At 46.8% G+C, this 25,636-nt stretch overlaps 1 protein-coding gene across 10 annotated transcripts in view; it reads left to right on the top strand.

Annotated features, from left to right (window-relative positions):
- The window catches only part of RNPC3 (RNA binding region (RNP1, RRM) containing 3), a 538,973-nt gene that overhangs the window by 478,170 nt on the left and 35,167 nt on the right, over positions 1 to 25,636 (top strand). For all 10 annotated transcript variants that reach the window (XR_012231459.1, XR_012231460.1, XM_073571709.1 and 7 more), the window contains exons 7-12: positions 835 to 992; positions 1,217 to 1,339; positions 2,389 to 2,498; positions 23,233 to 23,412; positions 24,943 to 25,037; positions 25,119 to 25,177. Coding sequence is in view for 8 of the 10 variants with exons in the window: in XM_073571709.1 (XP_073427810.1) it covers positions 835 to 992; positions 1,217 to 1,339; positions 2,389 to 2,498; positions 23,233 to 23,412; positions 24,943 to 25,037; positions 25,119 to 25,177 (725 nt within the window). In the remaining 2 variants the exon portion in view is untranslated. The remainder of the gene's footprint in view (positions 1 to 834; positions 993 to 1,216; positions 1,340 to 2,388; positions 2,499 to 23,232; positions 23,413 to 24,942; positions 25,038 to 25,118; positions 25,178 to 25,636) is intronic.

Here is a 25,636-nt window from a genome sequence, read left to right as displayed (position 1 = left end):
GTGACACCAGCGCTGATTGCATCACATGTCACAATGCTGAACGAGAAACCCCGGGAACACAAGTTCTGACACTGCTGGAACGGCGCCGCCAAGAAGACTAGTACGGTTATTTGTTTTTGTGGTATTTTTATCAGTGCCAAACATTTAGTTAAACAAAGGTTGTTTTAGTAGATGACAACCCCTTTTAGGTCAACGCGATGGTTGGAGCAAGAAGGGGAGAGGCAGAAGAACTAGGTGCAGTGCCATCACCGCTACACTTTTAGCTCATTAGCATAAAAATTGTGTAAGAGGTTTAGCAAAAAAGGGAAAATCACTTTTCTACAACAAAGTATACATTGTCTTTTAAAGCAATTTTGCTTAGATGCCATTAGCTTGGGGCAGAAAAACCTGCGGACAGGATTCCTTTTAAGTAACATTGCAATGCTTGATCCTGAGCATGGATCAGATTCCTGGCAGCATGATCAAAAATGACTAGAAACTGGTGACGTATACTAGCAACGCACCATCACTTCTAACAGCGGGAAGTCATTTAGTCTAACCATACAGTTCACCTGTTGGCTTATTGGGCCAATTGACTCATCCATAAAGCTGATTAGCTGAGTATGATTATTGCCAGTATCAGAGCTATATCCAGGTCTATCACATATCCCTGGCCTCAGTTGTCACTTAATAGGGATTGTATGCATTTTACATGGTCCGTCCTCTTTGTTCCTGATAGCGAAAATAGGAGAACCGGTGATTTACCCTCTTTACAAAATGTATTATTCTTGACCTGCAGACACTTGCACATGTAAGCTTGGTCTTGTACATTTTACTATAATGTATCCTATGCAGTATGCGGACCGTTTGGCCGAGCCGTCACCATACCCCCCTGTTCCACCTGACCTCCCCGAGAACCCTCCACTGCCAGAGTTGGATGATGATTACGATATGGAAGTTTCCAGCAGAGAAGAGTCAGAATATGAAAGTGGAGATGAGGAGGAAAAAGAGAGGTCTGTTCCAAATGTCTACACCAAATCTTAAAAAAAAAAAAAATTTATTTCAGTATAGTTGTCCACTCAGGACATAAATCATAGTCACCATAGTTGGGCTTCAATTTTTCTTCACTTTTTTTTGTATATTTTCTTAAGTGCAGCTTCTGTAGGCTGTATAAAAGGGATGAGGATTTCTTGGCCTGTGTCCCTTGTGATTGATCATATTTTTTGTATGCACATAGGGCTGCTCGGCTGAAAGAGCTGGCAGATCTGCTGCCTAAGAGACCAAGGATCAAAAAACAATCTCGTCCGCGGAAAAAGATGAAGATAAAGGACCTACTATCAGCTCCTGCAGTGCAGCCCAGGTTAGCTGTTCATATTTAATAACTAAAATCAGATTGTACAATTCCATCCAAGACATAAAATGCATTATACGTAGAGTACAGCGTGTGAATAACTATTTATTATTCCATCAGACACTACTCCGTTTGCAAATTGTTTGCTGTAGGATGCCCTGGCTGCTGTAGCGCAGATGTATTATACATTGCATCTGTGTAGATGATTTGGTGAGCGAGCCTGCCTCTTAAATAGCCATTCTCCATTGTGCCTTATGGTGCCCTCACTATGTGTCATGGCTCTATCATGACATGGGGAAAGAGCTCCTTAAGACAGACAATGATTTTAGATTGTGAGTCCCATTGGGGACAACGATGATGATGTCTGTAAAGTGCTGCGGAGTATGATGCCGCTATATCAGCATAATTAATAAAATAAATCCCTATCTAAACTGCTGCGTCTGGTAGAAATTTTGCATTATGCACAGAGAATGATTTAGAATGTAATTGTGCCTTTGGCAAAACTTTATTTCAATGTATGCGAGACTTATAAAAAATGGCGATTAAATGATTTAAAAGGTAACCGTTTGTATAATATTATACAGTATGTCCTTAAAGTCATGGTGCACTTTTGACCAGTCACAGGAAAGTATACAAGTATACCACGATCCCTTGATCTGATGCTCTTAGACTTTTACTTTGGGGGTTATGTGAAGCAACATGTTGACGTTAATCCCTTAAAACAGAGAATCACAGACTTTATTCACTCTGTCACACCAGACGTCCTTACCCGTGTGTGGCAAGAACTTCACTATCGTTTGGATGTGTGTAAGGCAACAAATGGAGCCCACATCGAACTGCACTGAATAGGTATGAAACTGGGAGAGTTTTTCTTTTATTTGGTGCAGCTTTCACATTTCTATTGTATTTTGTTGCTTTCCAGTGACTGGTCAAAAGTGCACCATGACTTTACGGACGCACTGTATTGTGCTGAAATGTTATTACCTAATATCCAGGAATAAATTTAAGTTTTAAGTGCAAGATACAAAATTTAACAAGTATTTTTATTTTGATTCCAGCCATCCCCACGCACCTTTGTTGCCTTCTGATGTTTTTGAGCAGCCACGTGTGATTTGGTCAAAGAAGATGGAAATTCACATTCCTGCTGACATAACCACAGCTGCCGATGGTAAGCAAGTTAGAGAGTTTCAGTTGTCAAAAATCGAATGCAGCAACGGTGCCTAGGATTGGATTACTACGATATTCTGCTTTATTTGAATGCCTTTAATAACCTATGATGTACATCTGTGTCTTGTTAAGCTAAGGAAAGCATACAGCGGGCTCAGAAGTTGAGTCTGCTTCATAGCAGACGGTTTCCAGCTGTTACCTAGCTGACATGTGCCTGCAACTCCATCAACCAGAGATTGCTCAGTTTTTGACAGCAGCATTTAAATGACTTCATTGCTCGCACTACTCGCCTTTCCGCAGGGAACCCATTGCTTGTTTGCTATAGCAGCTCGGGGCTTCAAATGTGTCATATTGAAGTATGTATTATAAGCTATATAACAAGCGCAGGTTCAAGTTCTGTTTGACTCCTCTTAGGTGTAAAAGTAAAGTAAAAATGAAAAGCGAATTTTCAAAGTGAAAATTCTGATTTATTCTCCTCCTTTTTCCCTATTAAAATTAAACTCATTTGTATTGTGATTCCTAAAAATGTCCTATCAATCAAATCATAAAATGTAAACCGTTAGTTTAAACCCACACAAAAAATCGAGCTGGCATTTTTCGGTCACTACTTGTCTCAACAAAAAATAAAATAAAAGCAATCAAACTGTCGTGTATCCCAAGATGTTATCACTAAAAATGTCACCTCTGGGAAGAAAATAACAATCCCTCACTCACCTCCTTGGATGTGAAAATAATAAAGTTACAGATCTCATAAAATGGCGACAAACTTTTTTAATTTTTTTACACTACCATTCAAAAGTTTGGAGTCACCCCGACAATTTTGTGTTTTCCATGAAAACTCATACTTTTGTTAATCAAATGAGTTGCCAAATGGATTTAAAATCTAGTCCAGACATTGACAAGGTTGAAAAAAAAAGATTTTTTTATATGAAATAATAATTTTCTCCTTCAAACTTTGCTTTCGGCAAATAATGCTTCCTTTGCAGCAATTACAGCATTGCACACCTTTGGCATTCTAGCAGTTAATTTGGTGAGGTAATCTGGAGAAATTTCACCCCATGCTCCCAGAAGCCCCTCCCACAATTTGGTTTGGCTTGATGGGCACTTTTTACGCACCATACGGTCAAGCTGCTCCCACAACAGCTCAGTGAGATTGAGATCTGGTGACTGCGCTGGCCACTCCATTACTGATAGAATACCAGCTGCCTGCTTCTACCCTAAATAGTTCTTGCATAATTTGGAGGTGTGCTTTGGGTCATTGTCCTGTTGTAGGATGAAATTGGCTCCAATCAATGATGCGCTGTCCACAGGGTATGGCATGGCGATGCAAAGTGGAGTGATAGCCTTCCTTATTCAAATTCCCTTTTACCTTGTACAAATCTCCCACTTTACCAGTACCAAAGCAACCCCAGACCATCACATTACCTCCACCATGCTTGACAGATGGCATCAGGCACTCTTCCAGCAAGTTTTCAGTTGTTCTGCGTCTCACAAATGTTCTTCTGCGTGATCCAAACAACTCAAACTTGGATTCGTCTGTCCATAACACTTTTTGCCAATCTTTCTCTGTCCAATGTCTGTGTCTTTTGCCCATATTAATCTTTTCCTTTTATTAGCCAGTCTCAGATATGGCTTTTTCTTTGCCATTCTGCCCTGAAGGCCAGCATCCCGGAGTCGCTTCGTCACTGTAGACGTTGACACTGTCGTTTTGCGTGTACTATTTAATGAAGCTGCCATTTGAGGACCTGTGAGGCGTCAATTTCTCAAACTACAGATGTCTTGTTGCTCTGTTGTGCAGCGGGGCCTCCAACTTCTCTTTCTACTGTGGTTAGAGCCTATTTGTGCTCTCCTCTGAAGGGAGTAGTACACAACATTATAGGAAAGCTTCAATTTCTTGTCAATTTCTCGCATGGGAGAGAGAGAGATTCTAAGAACAAGAATAGACTGTCGAGTTTCACATGACAGTTCTTTTCTTCTGGCCATTTCGAGAGTTTAATGGAACCAACAAATGTAGTGCTCCAGATTCTCAACTAGCTCAAAGGAAGGTCAGGTTTATAGCTTCTCTAATCAGCCAAACTGTTTTCAGCTGTGCTAACATACTTGCACAAGGGTTTTCAAGGATATTCTAACCATCCATTACCCTTCTTACGTAGTTAGCAAACACAAAGTACCATAAGAACACTGGAATGATGGTTGTTGGAAATGGGCCTCTATACACCTATGAAGACATTGCATTACAAACCAGACGTTTGCAGCTAGAATAGTCATTTACCACATTAACAATGTAAAGAGTGTATTTCTGAATTATTTAATGTTAGCTTCATTGGAAAAAACTGGGCTTTTCTTTCAAAAATAAGGAAATTTCTAAGTGACCCTAAACTTTTGAATGGTAGTGTATAAATCCTAGTAAAAAACACATGGCAGATTCATAGTTATTAATTTCTGCATTGGTTATTCCGTAAGGTTCCCAGCTATAGAAGAGTTTGCGCTTAGACCTTATTATCCTTGATTCATTTGTTCAGAGAGAAGCATCAGGCTCATGAGGATACGTTGAATGCTAGAGTCAAATGCCCCCCCCGAAAAAACTTCTTTAAAATATCACACCAAAATATCACTCTTTACATACAAGGTGCAAAAATGATTTTTATTAACAAATACATATGTAATAATAGAGAGTCAATCCAAATGGGCACATATACTGTATATGTTGAAAGACAAAGGCAGATACACCAGGTACGTAAAAATACAAAGAATAGCAGAATAAAGCAAAGATGTAATGGCATCCATGCAAGTTGTATAGGACTTAAAGGATAAAAGAGGGGACAATGAAATCAAGTCTACATGTGATACAAAGGTATCCCTGAACACAAGATGCGTACTAATAGACATAAATATTCAATGTAAACAGTGGTACCAGAAGTAAGTGATACACAGTCTATAGTCCAAGGGAAGATAACCGAAGAAAAAAGGGGGTCTTAGGCTAGTTTCACACTTGCTTTTTTTTGCAGCGCGTTTTTCCCGCAAAAAAACGCATTGAAAAAACGCATACAAAAGCATACAACTGCTGCGTTTTTTTCAAGCATGTTTATGAGCATGCGTGAAAAAAACGCAGCGTTTTTATGCGTTTGTATGCGTTTTTAGTGCGTTTTTACCGCGTTTGCGTTTTCTCCTTCGTCTCATTGGGGGACACAGAGACTGTGGGTGTGTGCTTCTGCCGTCTGGAGGCCGACACTAAGTGTACAAAAAAAGAGTTAGCTCCTCCTCCGCCGCATACACCCTCGCCCCTAGGCCGGGCGTAACTCAGTTTTTGCTTAGTGTCTGATGGAGGCACACGCAGTCTGGAGTTCCAGACTAGATTTTTTTTTTTTTTTTTTTTTTCTTTTCTATGAAGATAAGATAGGGGCGACGGATCCTATAGAGAGGATCCGATCTCCCCAAATCACCAACGGGCGACCACGTGTGAGTAACCCTCCACGTGTCCTCTCCCGCACCGAGGGACACATCTGGGACTTTTTTCCAGACATCTATTTTTTAACGAAAGAGGGGCAACGCGTCCTGATTAGAGGACTCGGTTTCCCCACAACTTCATCAGGCGAGCACGTGTGAGCAGAACCAGTGGTCAGCCTCCACGTTGTTCCTCTCCTACAACAGCAGTGTATGGAGGTCCCGTCCACCCCTTGGTTGTGAGTCCAGGGGGCTGAATCGGAGGCGCAGGTGAGAGCGCGCCCAGGAGCGGGGGATCCGGTACAGGGGGAAGAGGCCGCGAGTTAACCGACAGAGCCCCCCCCCCCTCGCCTGCACGGCGGATGGTCCTGCTCACCTTTTAATATATGGGGGAGCCGCTCCTGGAGCGCACCGCAAGTTGGTGAGTAGCGGTAGCCAGGGCGTTGCACCCGGGCTCCGCACGCCGCGTGTATCGGAGCGCGGCCGGAAGCCCGCCGGCGGCCGCGGCCCCGCTGCAGCAGGAGGCCGCGCGCCGACTTCCGGTGGTAGGCTGACTTCCGGTGGTAGCCGGAAATCCCGCCCGCTGACGCGGCGGTGGCGGCGGCGAATGCGGAGACGCGCGATATAGAGCAGGAGGTCAGAGAAACGGCGGGCGCACAGATCCCGGAGAGACTTCCGCCCTAACACCTCGCATCCACGCAGGGGTACTGCAGACAGGAGCCGGTGGGTGAGTGAACTCCGTTTGGAGAACCGCGCTGCTTGTCAGGGAAGAGGTTACCCTCCTCCTCCTTCTACTCTGCCTTCAGCCTGTGCAAGTATGTCTGCCAAAGGGAAAGCTCATTCTTTCCTTTACGCGGTTTGCGTGTCCTGTGGGGTCAGGCTGCCAAAGGCACAAGCGGGTAAATTTTGTGAAGCCTGTCAGTCGGAGCGCGCCCAGGAGCCCCCCACTGTTTCTGAACCCAGGGGTCAGGACCCCCCGGAATGGGCGGTGTCCTTATCGCAGTCTATGCTGTCCCTTACAAGGGCAATTGAATCCCTTCAGGGCCCGGGCAGGAACAGGGAGGGGGGTCTGCCGGCGGAAGAGAGCTCGTCCTCGTCTCAGGACCCTCCAACCATTAGAGGTCGCTCCAGTACCAGGCAGGCTCATATCAAGAGAGTTCGTTCCCCGTCGGCCGGACCCTCCGGGGCTTCGGCGGCGGGTAGTAGGGCATCCCGTTCCCCGTCACTGAGCGCTGGGAGCGATCAGGATGAAGGAGAGGAGGAAGAGGCCTGGAATCTAGAAAGTCTGGGGTTCCAGGATTCGGTGGACAGTCTTATTGAGGCAGTCAACCAGACATTAGAGATCGAGGACGATGTGCCCACAGTCTCAGGTCACAAGGTCTCTTTTAAGAAATCCAGGCGACCACATAGAAGATTTGCCACGCATCCGGAGTTTGAGGAGCTAGTCCAGAAACATAGAGATCATCCGGATAAGCGTTTTTGCAATGCAAAAAGCGCTGCAGGCAAAGTATCCGTTTCCTCCTGAGCTCCATAAGGCTTGGGTAGAGTCGCCAGTAGTGGACCCTCCGGTATCACGTTTAGCATCAAGATCGCTATTGTCAATACCCAGTGTTTCCTCTATAAAGGACCCAACTGATCGCCTCATGGACGGGCTTGCCCGCTCGGTATATGAGGCAGCAGGGTCGGCTCTGGCCCCCTCCTTTGCGGCGACTTGGGTGGCTAAGGCCATGGTTTCGTGGGGGGACGCTTTGTATAAGGCCCTCCAGGACAGGGATCTGCCCGCGGGGGTCTTAGAAGTGGCAAATCAGATGTCAGGAGCAAGTGATTATCTTGTCAGCGCCTCACTGGACGTGGCCGAGTGTTCGGCGGTGGCGGCGGCGAATGCGATCGCCATTAGGCGTGCATTATGGCTGAGGCTGTGGAAAGCGGATTCTATCTCTAAAAAATCCTTAACCTCATTGCCGTTTCAGGGCAGTCGACTATTCGGTGAGAAGCTGGATAGGCTTATCTCAGAAGCCACAGGGGGGAAAAGTAGTTTCCTTCCGCAGCAGAGAAGTTGCCCGGCATTCAGGCAAACGCAAAGGCGTTTTCGACCCTTTCGTAGCCCCTGGGGGGGGACTTCGGCCAGGGCATACTCCTCCGCAAACGATGGCCAGAGTAGGGAGAAACAAGTCTCTTACAGGGCCAATCCGCTGGGTAGAGGCCGAGGCCATTTACCCAGAGCGAAGGGGGCCAAGCCCCAAAAACCTCCAGCTAAATGACTCGAGGCACTTCGTACCTACGGACGACAGAGTGGGCGGACGCCTACTAAGGTTCAGCCACGTTTGGGTCGCAGTGACACGCGACACTTGGGTGGCAGAACTTGTATCGTCCGGGTACAAGATAGAGTTTGTCGGACGGCCACCACAGCGATTCTTCCGTTCGCGACTTTCCAAAACAGATTCGCAGGCGGAGAGTTTGTTACAGGCTGTAACGTCGCTACAGCACAAGGGGGTCATCGCCCCAGTGCCGCAGGGCGAAGAGTCGCAGGGGTTTTACTCCAATCTTTTTTCGGTCCCCAAGAAAGACGGGACTGTGAGGCCGGTTCTGGATCTAAAGATCCTAAACAGATTCATCAGGGTCAGGCGATTCCGGATGGAATCTCTCCGCTCGGTCATTGCAGCCATGGATCCAGGGGAATTCCTGGCCTCAATCGATGTGCAGGATGCATATCTGCATATTCCGATATTCCCCCCACACCAGAGGTTCCTGCGATTCGCGATCGGAGGACGTCACTTCCAATTCGTGGCTCTGCCCTTCGGTCTGGCCACTGCCCCCAGAGTCTTTACAAAAATAATGGCGGTGGTCATGGCCATCCTGCATGCACGGGGCATAACGGTGTTACCTTACCTGGACGACCTTTTGGTAAAGGGGCCGTCGTTTCAGGAGTGCCAGGACAATGTCGGTATTACTCTGGATACCCTGGCCCGTCTGGGCTGGCTGATCAATTGGAGCAAGTCGTCCTTGGTTCCAGCCCAAAAAATCGTGTTCCTAGGCATGATTTTCGACACCTCCCGGGGGCTGGTGATCCTCCCTCAGGACAAGGCGCAAAAAATCAAGCAAGGGATACGGAACCTTTTACAGCCGGGCTCCAGATCCATCCGGTATGGCATGAGTGTGTTGGGCAGAATGGTGGCGGCGATAGAAGCAATCCCGTTTGCCCAGTTCCATCTCCGTCCGCTTCAGCATGCGCTCTTGACAGCATGGGACCGGAGGCTGCTGTCTCTCAGTCATCGGTGCAAGTTGTCTCCGCTGGTACGGGGTTCACTCCGGTGGTGGACTCGCGACTCGTCTCTGGTCCAGGGGAAACCCTTTCCCCCGGAACAATGGTTGGTGGTGACGACCGATGCAAGCCTGCAAGGTTGGGGAGCAGTTTTCCAGAGTCACATAGCCCAGGGGCGGTGGTCCGTTCAGGAGATAGTTCTCCCGATCAACATTCTGGAGATACGGGCAATACGATTGGCCCTACAACATTTCCAGTGTTTCCTGAGACACCGGCCGGTGCGCATCCAGACGGACAATGCTACAGCGGTAGCATATGTCAACCATCAAGGGGGCACGCGCAGCCAGGCAGCCATGCGCGAGGTCGGACTGGTACTACGCTGGGCGGAGAAGAACCGCGTGGTAATTTCAGCGGTGCACATTCCAGGAGTCGAAAACTGGGCGGCAGATTTCCTCAGCCGACAGGGGGTCGCGGCAGGGGAATGGTCCCTGCACCCCGAGATCTTTCAGCAGATCTGCCAACGGTGGGGGACTCCAGACGTGGACCTTATGGCATCCAGAGAGAATGCCAAAGTACTAAGGTTTGTCGCTCGATCCCTCGATCCGCAGGCGATCGCAGCAGACGCGCTGGTGCTCCCGTGGAGCCAGTTTCGTCTCCCGTACTTGTTCCCCCCGCTGCCGCTGCTTCCAAGAGTTATCAGGAAAATAAGGAGAGAAAAGGTTCCAGCAATTCTGCTGGCCCCAGACTGGCCCCGGCGGGCCTGGTACGCAGATCTGGTCCAACTAGTGGTGGACGTACCCTGGCGTCTTCCAGATCGGCCGGACTTACTGTCCCAAGGGCCGATCTGCCATCCGAACTTAGGGGCCCTGTGTTTGACGGCGTGGCCATTGAATCTTGGCTGTTAACACAGGCAGGATTCAGACGCGATGTGGCGGCCAAGATGGTGAGTGCCCGAAAGCCTTCCTCGGCGAGGGTGTATCATCGAACTTGGGAAGTTTTTTTCCGTTGGTGTAGGGATCGTGAAGTGGCTCCCCTGGTTTTTTCGATCCCCAACGTACTGGCTTTTCTACAGGCAGGGCTGGACGCAGGGTTGGCCCCGAGTTCCCTCAGAACGCAAATCTCGGCCCTGTCGGTACTTTTCCAACGAAAAGTCGCTTCCGTCTGGCAGGTTAGGACGTTTATGCAGGGGGTCGCACATTTAGTACCCCCCTATAAGGCGCCGACGGAATCATGGGACCTGAACTTGGTGCTCAGAGCCCTTCAGGAGGCCCCTTTCGAACCATTGCAAGAGGTCCCCTTGCCTTACCTGTCCAGAAAGGTCGTTTTTCTAGTAGCCATAACGTCTATTAGGCGGGTTTCGGAATTGGCGGCCTTATCTTGTAAACCACCGTTCCTAACCTTTTATAAGGATAAGGTAGTTTTAAGGCCAGCCCCCCCCTTCTTGCCGAAGGTTGTGTCTGCATTTCATATCAACGAAGACATCGTCTTACCCTCGTTTTGCCCGGCACCGGTGCACAGGGTAGAGAAGGCTTTGCACACCCTGGATCTGGTAAGAGCCCTTAGGAGGTATGTGGCAAGGACGGCGCCATTCCGCCAGACAGACTCTCTATTCGTGGTTCCAGAGGGACGGCGGAAGGGGCTCGCTGCGTCCAGAGCGACTTTGGCCAGATGGGTTCGCCTGACGGTCCAAGAAGCTTATCAAATCAGTGGCACGCCGGTTCCGGCAGGGATCAAGGCTCACTCGGCACGGGCAGTGGGGGCCTCATGGGCACTACGACACCAGGCTTCAGCGGAGCAGGTATGCAAAGCAGCTACCTGGTCCAGTTTACATACGTTTGTCAAACATTATAACGTACATACCCAGGCATCCTCGGATGCAAGCCTGGGAAGAAAGATTCTCCAGGCAGCAGTTGCGCACCTCTAATCAGGGGCGCAAATTAGCATGGATTGGGTGAGCTAAGATCCCGCCCAGAGGACTGCTTTAGGACGTCCCACAGTCTCTGTGTCCCCCAATGAGACGAAGGAGAAACATGGATTTTTGTGAGTACTCACCGTAAAATCCTTTTCTCCGAGACGCTCATTGGGGGACACAGCACCCACCCTATCAGCCAGTTGGCATTTACTTATTTTGAGTTTTACAAATCCTTGTACAAGGTTTAGGGTGGCCCCCTTTTTCAGACATATACTTTCTTGCCTGAGTTTAAGGCGCGTTCTCCTACTGCTTATGCACTAAACTGAGTTACGCCCGGCCTAGGGGCGAGGGTGTATGCGGCGGAGGAGGAGCTAACTCTTTTTTTGTACACTTAGTGTCGGCCTCCAGACGGCAGAAGCACACACCCACAGTCTCTGTGTCCCCCAATGAGCGTCTCGGAGAAAAGGATTTTACGGTGAGTACTCACAAAAATCCATGTTTTTCCAACATTAGGTGGCCCCTCACACTAACCCAAACCATGACTTTACTAACCCTGACCCTGACCCTGACCCTAACCCTAACCCTGACCCTAACCCTTAACCAAACCATACTTAACCCTAACCCAAACCCTAAACCCTAACTAACCCTGACCCTAACCCTTAACCAAACCATACTTAACCCTAACCCAAACCCTAACTAACCCTAACCCTGACCCTAACCCTGACCCTAACCCTGACCCTAACCCTTAACCAAACCATCCCTAACCCTGACCCTAACCCTTAACCAAACCATACTTAACCCTAACCCTGACCCTAACCCTTAACCAAACCATACTTAACCCTAACCCTGACCCTAACCCTTAACCAAACCATACTTAACCCTGACCCTAACCCTTAACCAAACCATACTTAACCCTAACCCTGACCCTAACCCTGACCCTAACCCTTAACCAAACCATACTTAACCCTAACCCTAACCCTTAACCAAACCATACTTAACCCTAACCCAAACCCTAACTAACCTTAATCCTAACCCTGACCCTAACCCTTAACCAAACCATACTTAACCCTAACCCTGACCCTAACCCTAAACCCCCTTAACTAACCCTAACTCTAACCCAAACCCCTAAATTCCATGGTTAACAAAAAAAACCGCATGTGCAAAAAAACGCATACATGAGCATGCCAGTGCGCATGTATGCGCATCCATAGGCTATAATGGCCATTTTTAGCGCAAAACGTGCGCATACGCTTTTTTGCAGGGCCAAAAAATGCAACATGCTGCGTCTGGAAAATACAAACGCACACCCCAAAAAAACGCAGCGCATGAAAATCGCATACGTGTGCTTACCAGCGCGCAGGTATGCGCACCCATGTTAAATATAGGGGAAAAAACGCATGCGCACGTATGCGTTTTTTTCCAGCGCAAAAAAACGCAAATGTGAAACCAGCCTAAGACCTCTACTGCTGAGTAGCTGCTCCTAAATCCCAGCCCACCAAGCTACTGCATAAAGTGCCGCTAATAGGGCAAATTTATTTATATGTGTCCTTACCCATGTGGGGACCGCATTTCGCCACTATTAGCAGCACTTTATGCAGTAGCTTGGTGGGTTGGGATTTAGGAGCAGCTACTCAGCAATAGAGGTCTTAGACCCCCCTTTTTCTTCGGTTATCTTCCCTTGGACTATAGGCTGTGTATGATTTCTGGTACCATTACATCTTTGCTTTTTTGTGCTATTCCTTGTATTTTTACGTACCTGGTGTATCTGCCTGTCTTTCACTATATATATATATATATATATATATATATATATATATATATATAATATATATATATATTTCCAGGACGTCCACCTGACAGCACTATGGAGGACGTCCTCCTCCTCCTTACAGGGACAGGAAAGCACACGAGAGGTTAAAAGGCCATGTCCCACCCCCTTTCCCTCAGTGTTTTTCCTGTCCCTGCACGGAGGGACACGCGAGAGCTTACCGGAGGGACCCAGGGGATCGTGCGGCCGGTCCAATCCTTCCCCTGTCAAGAGGTCCCGGAGCCGAAACTTCCCGGTGGGGAGTCCCTCGGTTCCAAAGGCCAGGAGCAGGACGGCGCTCCTGGAGGGAGCCGTTCCTCCCGGTGGGGGGGCTCTCGGCTCCAGGACGGGTCGGCTCCCCGCAGGCGGCTGGCCATGCGGGCACCGACAGAAGCGGGGCGGCGGGCCGAGCCCGCAGAACGACGCTGACGCTGGGCAGTGGAAGCCGGAGGGCTCGCGCCGAGCGCGGTCGAGCGCAGATGCCCGGCAGGAAGTGGAGGCGCGGCTTACCAGCGTCACATCCGGTGACGTCAGACGCCGGTTTCAAATCCAGGGCGCGCGCGCTCCTGGACCAAAGCCTTCTCCAGAGTCGTCACAGGCGGTTCCAGGCTGTGTGACTGCATCAGGACGCCAGGGGATGGAAGGCAACACTGCATCTGGTGGAGGGGTAAGTGCGCATAGCGCAGACCACCCTCCCCACTCGTCCCCACAGCCCAGATCTGATGAGGTGCCCCTTATATTATTAGGAAAAGGGAACCCCGGCTGAGTCCCCCTCGGGAAAGGACCCGGCGAAAGCTACCGCCAAATCAGTCAGATGTCCGGTGTGCAGAGTAAAGCTGCCAGACACCTATAGCAAGACCCTATGCGGTCCCTGTACCTCCAGGGTCATAGGCGAGGAACAGCCATCTCTGCTTTCCGAAATGAGGTCGCTGATAAGGGAAGAGATTCAGGCCTCTACGTCCCGTCGATCCCCCAGCCCTGGGCCAGGTCGCAAGCGTCCGAGGTGGGAACCAGTCCCAGTATCAGAGGCGAGCCCTAGCGAGGAATCCGATTTCCGGAACTCAGATCAGGAGGAAGAAGGCGAGATCCTGGGGGATAGTCAGGAACAGAACAGAAAGTACCTGTTCAGACTGGAGGATACGGACGAGCTGGTACACGCGGTCAGAAATACCATGCAGATGGAAGAAGTCCCTAAGCCACAGTCCAGACAGGACTTAATGTTTGGAGGACTGGTGTCCCGCAAACAGGTGGTGTTCCCTGTGAGCGAGCACATCAAGGCAATGATCCAGGAGGAGTGGAAGGAAGCAGAGCGTCGGTTGACACTCTCCCGAAACTTTAAAAATAGACTGCCCTTCGATCCCGAGGAAACTCGGGCGTGGGAAGAGGTCCCTAAGATCGACGTCCCGGTTGCCAAGGTTACGAAGAAATCGGCTATCCCAGCCGAGGACTCGTCCGGTCTTCGAGACCCAATGGATAGAAAGGCGGACGTTTTGTTAAAAAGAACATGGGAGACGTCGGCGGCCCTGATTAGAGCCAACATAGCAGCCACCTCGGTGGCCAGGTCTATGTTCCTGTGGTTGGGGCAGTTGGAGGAAAACCTAACCATCAAGACCCCGAGGTCAGAGATTCTAGCATCTCTTCCTCTTTTGAAATCAGCCACGGCGTTCCTGTCGGATACGTCTGCGGAATCAGTTAGGTTTGCGGCCAGAAACAGCTCCCTCTCTAATGCGGCCCGGCGAGCAGTCTGGCTTAGATCCTGGTCGGGAGATAACCCTTCTAAGGCCAAGTTATGTGCCATCCCTTTCTCGGGTCTGAGGGTGTTTGGTCCAGCCCTGGATAATATCCTTGAGCTGGTGTCTGATAAGAATAAGGGATTCCCGGAAGAAAAGCCCAGACGGTCCCAGTCCTTTCGGAGAGGCTCCTTCTTCAGAGGACAGTCAGAGTTTAGGGGCCGGGCGAGGTCTAATAGAAGCTCCTACAGAGGCTCCTTCAGCCAAAGTGGGAAGAGCAGAGATCCCCCATTTGCATCGACATCTAGGTCGAGGAGACAATGACGCCATAGGCATTGGGGGGAGACTTCGCCACTTTGCAGCAAACTGGTCGCGAGTCACCAACAATCAGTGGGTTCTCAGAACCATCAGAGAGGGTTACAGGATAGAGCTCTATTCTCCTCCCCCCGACAGATATATTGCCCCCACTGTCGTCCAGGAGGACTCCGCAATGTGGTCGGATCTTCAGGACATGCTAGACTCAGGGGTCATAATACCAGTTTCACCATCAGAAAGAGGGAAAGGTCACTACTCTTCCCTGTTTGTAATTACAAAAAAATCCGGAGAGGCCCGCACCATCATAAACCTGAAGCCACTAAATGCTTGGGTCAGATACAGGAGGTTCCGGATGGAGTCAATCCGATCCGCAATTCCTCTGATAGACAGGGACGCAGTTATGTGCACCCTAGACCTAAAAAAGGCATATTATCAGGTTCCTATTCATCCCTCATCCCAAAGCCTACTAAGGTTTGCGATCAGTTCACCAGCCCGGACCTGCCATTTTCAGTTTCAGGGTCTTCCATTCGGGCTGGCCTCAGCTCCCAGGATCTTTACAAAGCTGGTGGTAGAGGTGGTGGCCTACCTGAGAGATCAGGGTATTGTGATTGTGCCGTACCTGGACGACTTCTTACTGGTGGCAAGATCCAAGGAAGCGCTCATCCGAGACAGGATCCGAACAACTACTGTGTTGGAGTTCCTGGGCTGGGTGATCAACTGGGAGAAGTCGGACCTCACTCCAAACACCAGAAAGGTATTCCTGGGAGTCCTCCTAGACTCTGCCGACAGAATATCCTGGCTACCCGAGCAGAAGCAGAAGTCCATTCAGGCCAGAACCAGAGGTCTGTTGAAGCGTCAATGCTCCATAAGGGAAGCAATGGAGGTCCTGGGCCTTATGACAGCCTGCATCCAGTGTGTCCGTTGGGCCCAATTCCACTCGCGGTTGTTACAAAGAGAAATTCTCGCGAGGTGGGACAGGAGTCAGGCGTCGCTAGACAAACCCCTAAGACTCTCAGGACGAGTAAAGGAGTCCCTTCGCTGGTGGTTACAGGCCAGGAATCTTCAGGTGGGCGTGCATTGGACAACCTCTCCATACGTAGTAGTCACCACAGACGCAAGTGCGTGGGGATGGGGAGCCCACATAGAAGGGAAGATCTTCCAGGGGAAGTGGCCAGCAAGCATCAAGGCCAGATCCTCCAATTTCAAGGAACTCTTCGCGGTCTGGGAAGCGTTGCGGAGAAACCGGTCGGTACTAAAGAGTCGTCATGTCCGCATTTTATCCGACAATACGACGACAGTGGCATTCCTGAAACACCAAGGAGGAACCAGACATCAACCACTTCAGGCACTGGCGGAAAAGATATTCACGTGGGCAGAACGGACAGTTCGATCCGTGACCGCGGTACATCTAGAAGGTTCCCAAAACGAAGTGGCGGACTACCTGAGCAGACAACAGATCCACCCGACAGAGTGGGAACTGAACATAGAGATCTTCAACCAGCTTTGTCAGCGCTGGGGGAACCCCAGTATAGATCTCTTCGCAAGCCGCAAGAACGCGAAGGTTCCCAGATTCTACTCCTTAAATCCGATGGACCATCCAGAGGGCGTAGACGCCCTGAGTCAGACTTGGGGAGAATCCCTCTCTTATGCGTTCCCACCACTGGCCCTCATACCGGCAGTGCTCAGAAAGATACGCGAGGACCACGCAAGAGTGATATTGATAGTGCCATACTGGCCGAGGAGAAGCTGGTTTTCCCTTCTGGGAGCCATGGCAGTAGAAGATCCAGTCGAGCTGCCCTTGTGGAAGGACATCATCCACCAGGGCCCGATCCACCACCCGGACCCAGCAAGACTCCATCTATCGGCTTGGATCCTGAGAGGGACATCCTGAAGGCAAAAGGATTGTCAGAGCAGGTCATATCCACCCTACAGGCCAGCAGGAAGCCGGTGACGTCGGCAATCTATCGGAAGATATGGAGGAGATTCTGTCTGGAGGGTGGCAGGTCCGAGCTCGTGGCAGGTACCCCGGATCTCCCTAACATACTAGGGTTCCTGCAGGCAGGCTTTAATAAAGGCCTCAAGCCCAGCACTCTAAAAGTCCAGGTTTCAGCTTTGAGCGCCTTCTTTGATTATCAGTTAGCTGCACATCCCTGGGTGATAAGGTTTATAAAAGCCACACAACGCCTGCGTCCCACGATTAGGCAGCTCACCCCACCATGGGACCTGGGCCTGGTACTTCGGTTCCTCTGCTCGGACACTTTCGCCCTTAGTGAGAAGATACCCATCCGTGCTCTCACTCGTAAAACGGCCTTTCTAGTAGCCATTACCACGGCCAAAAGAATAGGGGAGATCCAGGCCCTATCCACTAAGGATCCATACCTCCAGATAAGAGAGGATAGTATAATCCTTAGGTTAGACCCGGCATTTACCCCGAAGGTAGCCTCCACAAGAAACCTGAACCAGGAGGTAGTGTTACCCTCTTTCTGTGATAATCCCCGAAATGAGAAGGAGCGGCGGCTCCACTCGCTAGACGTGAGGCGCGCAGTTATAGAATACCTAGAGGCCACCAATAGTTGGCGTATCGACCCGAACCTCTTCGTTCTCTTTGGTGGTAGGAATAAAGGGAAGAAGGCCTCTAAGGCGTCCATAGCGCGTTGGATTACCTCAGTAATCTCGGACGCCTACCAGGCTGAAGGCGCCAGCCCGCCTGATTCCTTAAAAGCCCACTCTACAAGGGCGGTATCGGCCTCATGGGCCGAGCGGGCAGGGGCGTCAGTTGATCAAATTTGTCGAGCGGCAACCTGGGCTAGTCTTAATACATTTTGCAAACACTACAAACTAGATGTGTTAGCTGGCCAACAAACCGCATTCGGGAGAAAAGTTCTCCAAGCAGTAATCCCACCCTGAGGAGGTGCTTTGGTACTCTCCATAGTGCTGTCAGGTGGACGTCCTGGAAAATAGGTATTAGACCTACCGGTAATGATGTTTCCAGGAGTCCATCCTGACAGCACGGGTAGTTCCCTCCCTGGTATGTTATACTATGTTGTATTATGTTATGTCATATGCTGTAATATGACTGTTTCATTAAACCGTTACTAGCATCATCCACCTTGTGGTACTTGTCAAATCACTGAGGGAAAGGGGGTGGGACATGGCCTTTTAACCTCTCGTGTGCTTTCCTGTCCCTGTAAGGAGGAGGAGGACGTCCTCCATAGTGCTGTCAGGATGGACTCCTGGAAACATCATTACCGGTAGGTCTAATACCTATTATATATATATATATATATATATATATATATATAAAAAATCATCTTTGCACCTTGTGTGTAAAGAGTGATATTTTTGTGAAACATCTTAAAGAAGTTCTATTTTGACATTTGACTCTAGTATTCATTGTAGGCTGTTCTGTATAGGGAGTCGCCTATTAATTATGTTTATTTTGAAATAGTGATCATTTGCAGGTATGATACAGTCATATGTCAGTTTGGGCACCCCTATTAATGTTAATCTTTTTTCTTTATAACAATTTTGGTTTTTGCAACAGCTATTTCAGTTTCATATATCTAATAACTGATGGACTCAGTTATATTTCTGAATTCAAATGAGGTTTATTGTACTAACAGAAAATGTGCAATCTGCATTTAAATAAAATTTGACCGGTGCAAAAGTATGGGCACCCTTATCATTTTCTTGATTTGAACACTCCTAACTACTTTTTACTGACTTCCTGAAGCACTAAATTGGTTTTGTAACCTAACTGAGCTTTGAACTTCATAGCCAGGTGTATCAAATCATGAGAAAAGGTATTTAAGGTGGCCACTTGCAAGTAGTTCTCCTATTTGATTCTCCTATGAAGAGTGGCATCATGGGCTCCTCAAAACAACTCTCAAATTATCTAAAAACAAAGATTATTCAACATAGCTTTTCAGGGGAAGGATACAAAAAGATGTCTCAGAGATTTAACCTGTCAGTTTCCACTGTGAGGAACATAGTAAGGAAATGGAAGAACACAGGTACAGTTCTTGTTAAGCCCAGAAGTGGCAGGCCAAGAAAAATATCAGAAAGGCAGAGAAGAGAACAGTCAAGGACAATCCACAGACCACCTCCAAAGACCTGCAGCATCATCTTGCTGCAGATGGTGTCACTGTGCATCGGTCAACAATACAGCGCACTTTGCACAAGGAGAAGCTGTATGGGAGAGTGATGCGAAAGAAGCCGTTTCTGCAAGCACGCCACAAACAGAGTCGCCTGAGGTATGGAAAAGCACATTTGGACAAGCCAGTTACATTTTGGAAGAAGGTCCTGTTGACTGATGAAACAAAGATTGAGTTGTTTGGTCATACAAAAAGGCGTTATGCATGGAGGCTAAAAAACACAGCATTCCAAGAAAAACACTTGCTACCCACAGTAAAATTTGGTGGAGGTTCCATCATGCTTTTGGGCTGTGTGGCCAATGCCGGCACCGGGAATCTTGTTAAAGTTGAGGGTCGCATGGATTCAACTCAGTATCAGCAGATTCTTGACAATAATGTGCAAGAATCAGTGATGAAGTTGAAGTTACGTAGGGGATGGATATTTCAGCAAGACAATGATCCAAAACACCGCTCCAAATCTACTCAGGCATTCATGCAGAGGAACAATTACAATGTTCTGGAAAGGCCATCCCAGTCCCCAGACCTGAATGTCATTGAGCATCTGTGGGATGATTTGAAGCGGGCTGTCCATGCTCGGCGACCATCAAACTTAACTCATAGAATCGTAGAGTTGGAAGGGACCTCCTGGGCCATCTGGTCCAACCCCCTGCTCAAAGCAGGATTCGCTAAATCATCCCAGTCAGATGTCTGTCCAGCCTCTGTTTGAAGACTTCCATTGAAGGAGAACTCACCACTTCTCGTGGCAGCCTGTTCCACTCATTGATCACTCTAATTGTCAAAAAGTTTTTTCTAATAGCTAATCTGTGTCTCCTCCCATTCAGTTTCATCCCATTGCTTCTAGTCTTTCCTTGTGCAAATGAGAATAAAGTTGATCCTTCTACAATGTGACAGCCCTTTAGATATTTGTAGACAGCAATTAAGTCTCCTCTCAGTCTTCTCTTTTGCAAACTAAACATTCCCAAATCCTGCAACCTTTCCTCATAAGACAGGGTTTGCAGACCGGTCACCATTCTGGTCGTTCTTTTCTGAACTTGCTCCAGTTTGTTGATGTCTTTTTTAAAATGTGGTGCCCAAAACTGGACACAATATTCCAGATGAGGTCTGACCAAAGAGGAGTAGAGGGAAATAATGACTTCACGTGATCTAGACTGTATGCTTCTGTTAATACATCCTAGAACTGCATTTGCCTTTTTTGCTGCTGCATCACACTGTTGACTCATATTCAGTCTGTGATCTATTAGTATACCCAAGTCTTTTTCACATGTGCTGTCACTTAGCCCTATTCCTCCCATTCTATATATGCTTTTTTCATTTTTATTGCCCAGATGTAGTACTTTGCATTTCTCCCTGTTAAAAACCATTCTGTTAGTTACTGCCCACTTCTCCAGTTTATTTAAATCTTTTTGAATCCTCTCTCTCTCTTCTCTAGTATTAGCTATCCCTCCTAGCTTTGTGTCATCAGCAAATTTAATCAGTTTACCCTCAATTCCTTCATCTAAATCGTTGATAAAGATGTTGAACAATACAGGGCCCAGGACAGAGCCCTGTGGTACCCCACTTGAGACATTCTTCCAACTGGATGTGCAGCCATTTACGACCACTCTTTGGGTCCGATCACTAAGCCAGCTATGAACCCACCTAACAGTTGCCTTGTCCATTCCATACTTAGTCATTTTTTCAATAAGGATTGTATGAGAGACTTTGTCAAATGCTTTGCTGAAGTCAAGATATACTATATCTACAGCATTTCCTTGATCCACCCAATCAGTGATACCGTCATAGAAGGAAATTAAGTTAGTCTGACATGACTTATTAGTTACAAACCCATGCTGACTCTGTTTGATCACTTCATTCTTATCCAGGTATTGACTTACATGTTGTTTAATAATTTGTTCAAAGATCTTTCCTGGTATAGAAGTCAGACTCACCGGCCTATAGTTGCCTGGGTCCACCTTCTTCCCCTTTTTGAAGATAGGAACAACATTTGCTCTTCTCCAGTCTTCTGGCACTTCTCCTGTTCTCCAAGAATTTTCAAAGATTATCGAGAGTGGTTCAGAAATTTCTTCTGCTATCTCCTTCAGTACTCTGGGGTGTAATTCATCTGGACCTGGAGACTTGAATTCATTTACGTTAGCTAAGTGTTTCCTCACTATCTTTCTGTTTATAGATATCCTGGATTCTTCTATTCCCTTAATAGGACAGTGAATAACAGTTGGTGTTACATTTCCTTTCTGAGAGAAAACAGATGCAAAATAGGAATTTAAAAGTTCAGCCTTCTCAACATCCTGTCTTACCATTTCATCATTTTCATCCTGTAAAAATCCTATAGCATCTTTGACTTTTCTTTTACTTTTGACATATCCCCAAAATCCTTTATTATTGCTTTTGACATCTCTTGCAAGCCTCAATTCATTTTCAGCTTTAGCTAATCTGATGTGTGCCCTGCAGATTCTGCAGACAGCATTATATTCTTCTTTAGATATGCCTCCCTCTTTCCATTTTATAAACATTTTTTTCTTCCTTTTTAGCATGTGCTTAAGTTCTGTGTTCACCCATCCTGGTTTCCTTAAATGCTTCCTATTCTTCCCTCTTTTCGGAATTGTTAACAACTGTGCTTTGAGAATTTCATTTTTCAAGATTTCCCATCCTTCCTGGACATTTTTGTCTTTAAGGATATCCAGCCATTGGATCCCTCCAATTATCTTTCTGAATCCCTTAAAATCTGCCTTTCTGAAGTCTAACCTTGACGTCTGAGTCTTCACAGGTCTTCCGCCTCTAGTTATCCAAAATTCTAAAATAGCATGGTCGCTACCTCCTAGGGTTCCAGCCACTTTTACCTCCTCAACCATTTCCTCCCTGTTTATAAGGATTAGATCCAAGGTAGCAGTTCCCCTTGTTTTCTCCCCTACCTTTTGGAAGATAAAGTTGTCAGCAAGAGAGGATAAGAATTTCCTTGACCTGTTAGTTTTGCCTGAGAGAGATTCCCAACAAATGTCTGGATAGTTGAAATCTCCCATGACAACTATGTCATATTTTTTGGAGAACTTGGCCATTTGATGCATAAAGAGTTCATCCATATCTTCAGCTTGCACAGGCGGCCTGTAGTAAATGCCTACAATGGTGTCCTTTCCATTGTTCTGTCCTTGTATTCTTACCCAAACAGTTTCCACAGAACTCCCAGTAACTGAACTGGAATTGTTTTGTAAACAGGAATGGTCACAAATACCTTCATCCAGGATCCAGGAACTCATTAGGATCTACGAAATATTAATGTCACTTTTATGTTGGGGTGCCTATACTTTTGCACCGGTCAAATTTTGTTTAAATGCAGATTGCACATTTTCTGTTAGTACAATAAACCTCATTTGAATCCAGAAATATAACTGAGTCCATCAGTTATTAGATATATGAAACTGAAATAGCTGTTGCAAAAACCAAAATTGTTATAAAGAAAAAAGGTTAACATTAATAGGGGTGCCCAAACTTTAACATATGACTGTATCTTTTGTTGTACTCATGAGGATACGTGATTAACTCCTTTCCGACCTTAGGAGGAGGAGGACTTAGACGTACCTATACGTCTGTCTGCTGCGGGCTCCAGCGATGAGCCCGCAACTTTTCATGCACGTCAGCTAATATCATTAGCTGACATGTGTGCCTAACAGCTGCAGGTGGAATGGTGATTCACTCGCAGATGTTAACTTGTTAAATACCTCTGTCAATCTGACAGCGGCATTTAACATACTTCTAAACCCCGCCCATCGGCGCCCTGTGGTTGTCATTGCCAGATACTTGTGATTGCTGCCCAAAAAACTATTGTGGAATTGCACTTTTTTGCAGTTTCACCGCACTTTGAATTTTTTTCCCGTTTTCCAGTACATTATATGGTAAAATCAATGATATCGTTCAAAAGTACATCTCATCCTGCAATAAAACGGGCCCTTAAATGGCCATATTGTCAGAAAAATAAAAAAGTTATGGCTCTGGGAAGAAGATGAGCAAAAAACTGCAAAACCCAAGGTGGTGAAGGGGAGAATTCTGATTCTCACAGATATGTCATTTTTCTTTATAAATTGTCCGGTTCACTGATGATTCATTGTGATTCCTCTAGCCACGGCTTATCTTTCGGACCATGAAGTGGAGCTTGAGGGAGATGAAGTTTTTGGATTTGGAAAGATTTATCCAACTACTGAGCCCAAGGATGAGGAGGAGAATGAGGAAGATGATGATGATTTGCTAAAGGAATTTATTTCCAGGAGGGAGCTGGAGAAGGGAAGAGTTTCTAAAGAAGGTAAGTGTGTAATGACAATTTTTAGTAATAGTGTGACCGATATAGTGTGTATTTGGCTGTCCAAAGATGGGTCGTCTTTTCTGATAGATGCTGTTCATAAAATCAATTACAAAGCTTAGAAAAAAAATAGCGATCACTCTTGTTAATCGGCCCTTATGTATTTGTGACACAGGGATCTATAATGTGGTCTGACATAAACCCCTTCAAAGGGAACAGAACTTTCATCAAACTTTGCATAAATCAATAGTACAGGCAAATATAAGCAACTTTGTAGTATTAGAGAAATCGACTTTCTTCTCCACTGCCTCCGGAACCAGCAACAGTCTGATCTTCATAGGAGATCTTACACGGCAGACATGAGGGGGTGGCTCAAAGTGTTGCGTTCCGTCTACACTGACTGAGATGATGAGCTCACTGATTGCCTCGCTGACCTCAGTATTAGTGACAACATGTATGGCAACCATGCGCTAAGGTGTAATAGTAGAGGACATAAATATGTTGTAGCTTTATGTTCATTAGCAGTATCTACTTTTATGGATGAGCCATCTGAAAATACTTTGTTTTGACTAAAATAAGTTTAACTAAATACATGGGCCCTAGGATATTAAAGGCTATGGACACTTATGATATGACATGGAAAAATATTTTTACAATTATCAGTAAATTCCTTTTGGGTAAAACTGACTGCATTTCTTTTCCTTCATCCATTTTCAGACCCTCTTTGCATCCTGCTGCTAGTTTAGATTTTTTTTTTCTCTTCCTCCCCTATGGGAGTGCCTCTCCTAGTAATATAGACTGAATATGAGCTGTATATCAAGGATACTGCTGTCTTCACTAGCTCGTGAATGAGCACCGTTCTAAAACAATAAAGAAAACCTAAAGAAAAAAACAATGCTTTCCTCAGCTTCAGCTTGTATTCTCTGCCTTCCCTGAGACTGTACATGCTTTCCCCTCTTTGCACACTGCAGATCTGTCAACGGAAAGCGTGCGAGGATCAGGAGAATTTGTATCAGTGTTGGAAAGCACTGAACTCGCATATGATTAGTTGCTCATATGCTCTGCCAAAGCCTAATGATTAGAAAACCTTTAATAAAAACTATGAAGAATGTTGCTTATGTTTGCATGAAATATATGGAAGGGTTATTACAATCTTCATAGATGGGGATTGTCAGTTAGTGCTCATAAATACAAGCAGCTTTGCAATTTATTTGTGCAGTTTTTGAGATATTATTCACTAGGCAACAAATATTAAAGAAAAGTGTTAACGTTTGCAGATGTTTTTCCGATATTGACAAGCTGTGAATTGCAGAAGTGCCAAGTGTCACAATGCTATCAGTTACAGTGCGTGTTGGAAACCATTTACTACATGGTCAAATTGAGTCGAGTGACCTATTCTGTGATGAGCAGAAGTGCCCCTTATGCCCTCCTAATGCCCTAATATGGCTCCTGCCTAATCATTGCATGATTTTACTTGTAATAATTCCAAAATAAGAGGGTTTTTTTTAGTGGGGGATTTCTCTTCTCTTTTAGAAATGCGAAAGCTCTCTGTGTTTAAGAACTATGATCCCGGAGAGCCAAATTGCAGGCTCTATGTGAAAAACTTATCAAGACAAGTTACAGAAAAGGTATGCCGATACTTTGATATGTGGATGCGAATTGTTGTTCTCATCATCACTTCTCAACGTTTTTGCTTTTCACTTTACCAGGATCTGAAATTTATATTTGGGAAATTTATTGATTTTTCATCTGGCACTGAAAAAAACATGTAAGTTGCATTAGACGGTGCATGTGTGTGTTTTATAAAAATTTAACGTTTTAGCCAATTTTTTTTTGTAAATTGTTGAATAAATTGTCGGAGACCGTAACCGTGTTTTATCTTAGTACTTGGTTACTTGTTCTTGCTGAAAACAAATCTTGTCTCGTCCAATAGTGGTCATAAGTAGAGTTAAGTGAATATCTTCGGTTCCCGACTTATTCAACAAGCTATAGCACTTGCCGAATAAGCTACAGCGGGAACCCGGATTCGAGGATCGCGCCGCCTGAACAACTGATTGGCGCCGCAGCTGCATGTGTCGCGGCTGTGTAACAGCACATGCATGGAGAGCACAACACACTGTCACACAGTCGCGACACATGCAGCTGCAGTGGCGATCCAGCTGTTCAGTCGGCACTGTCCCAGAAGCCGGGTTCCTGCTGTAGCTTATTCGGCAAGCGCTATAGCTTA

Source organism: Dendrobates tinctorius, unplaced genomic scaffold (genome assembly GCF_039654945.1).
Source record: "Dendrobates tinctorius isolate UK_male_01 unplaced genomic scaffold, ASM3965494v1 ptg000029l, whole genome shotgun sequence".
Classification (NCBI taxonomy): domain Eukaryota; kingdom Metazoa; phylum Chordata; class Amphibia; order Anura; family Dendrobatidae; genus Dendrobates; species Dendrobates tinctorius.
This window is presented reverse-complemented; position numbering and strand designations above follow the sequence as displayed.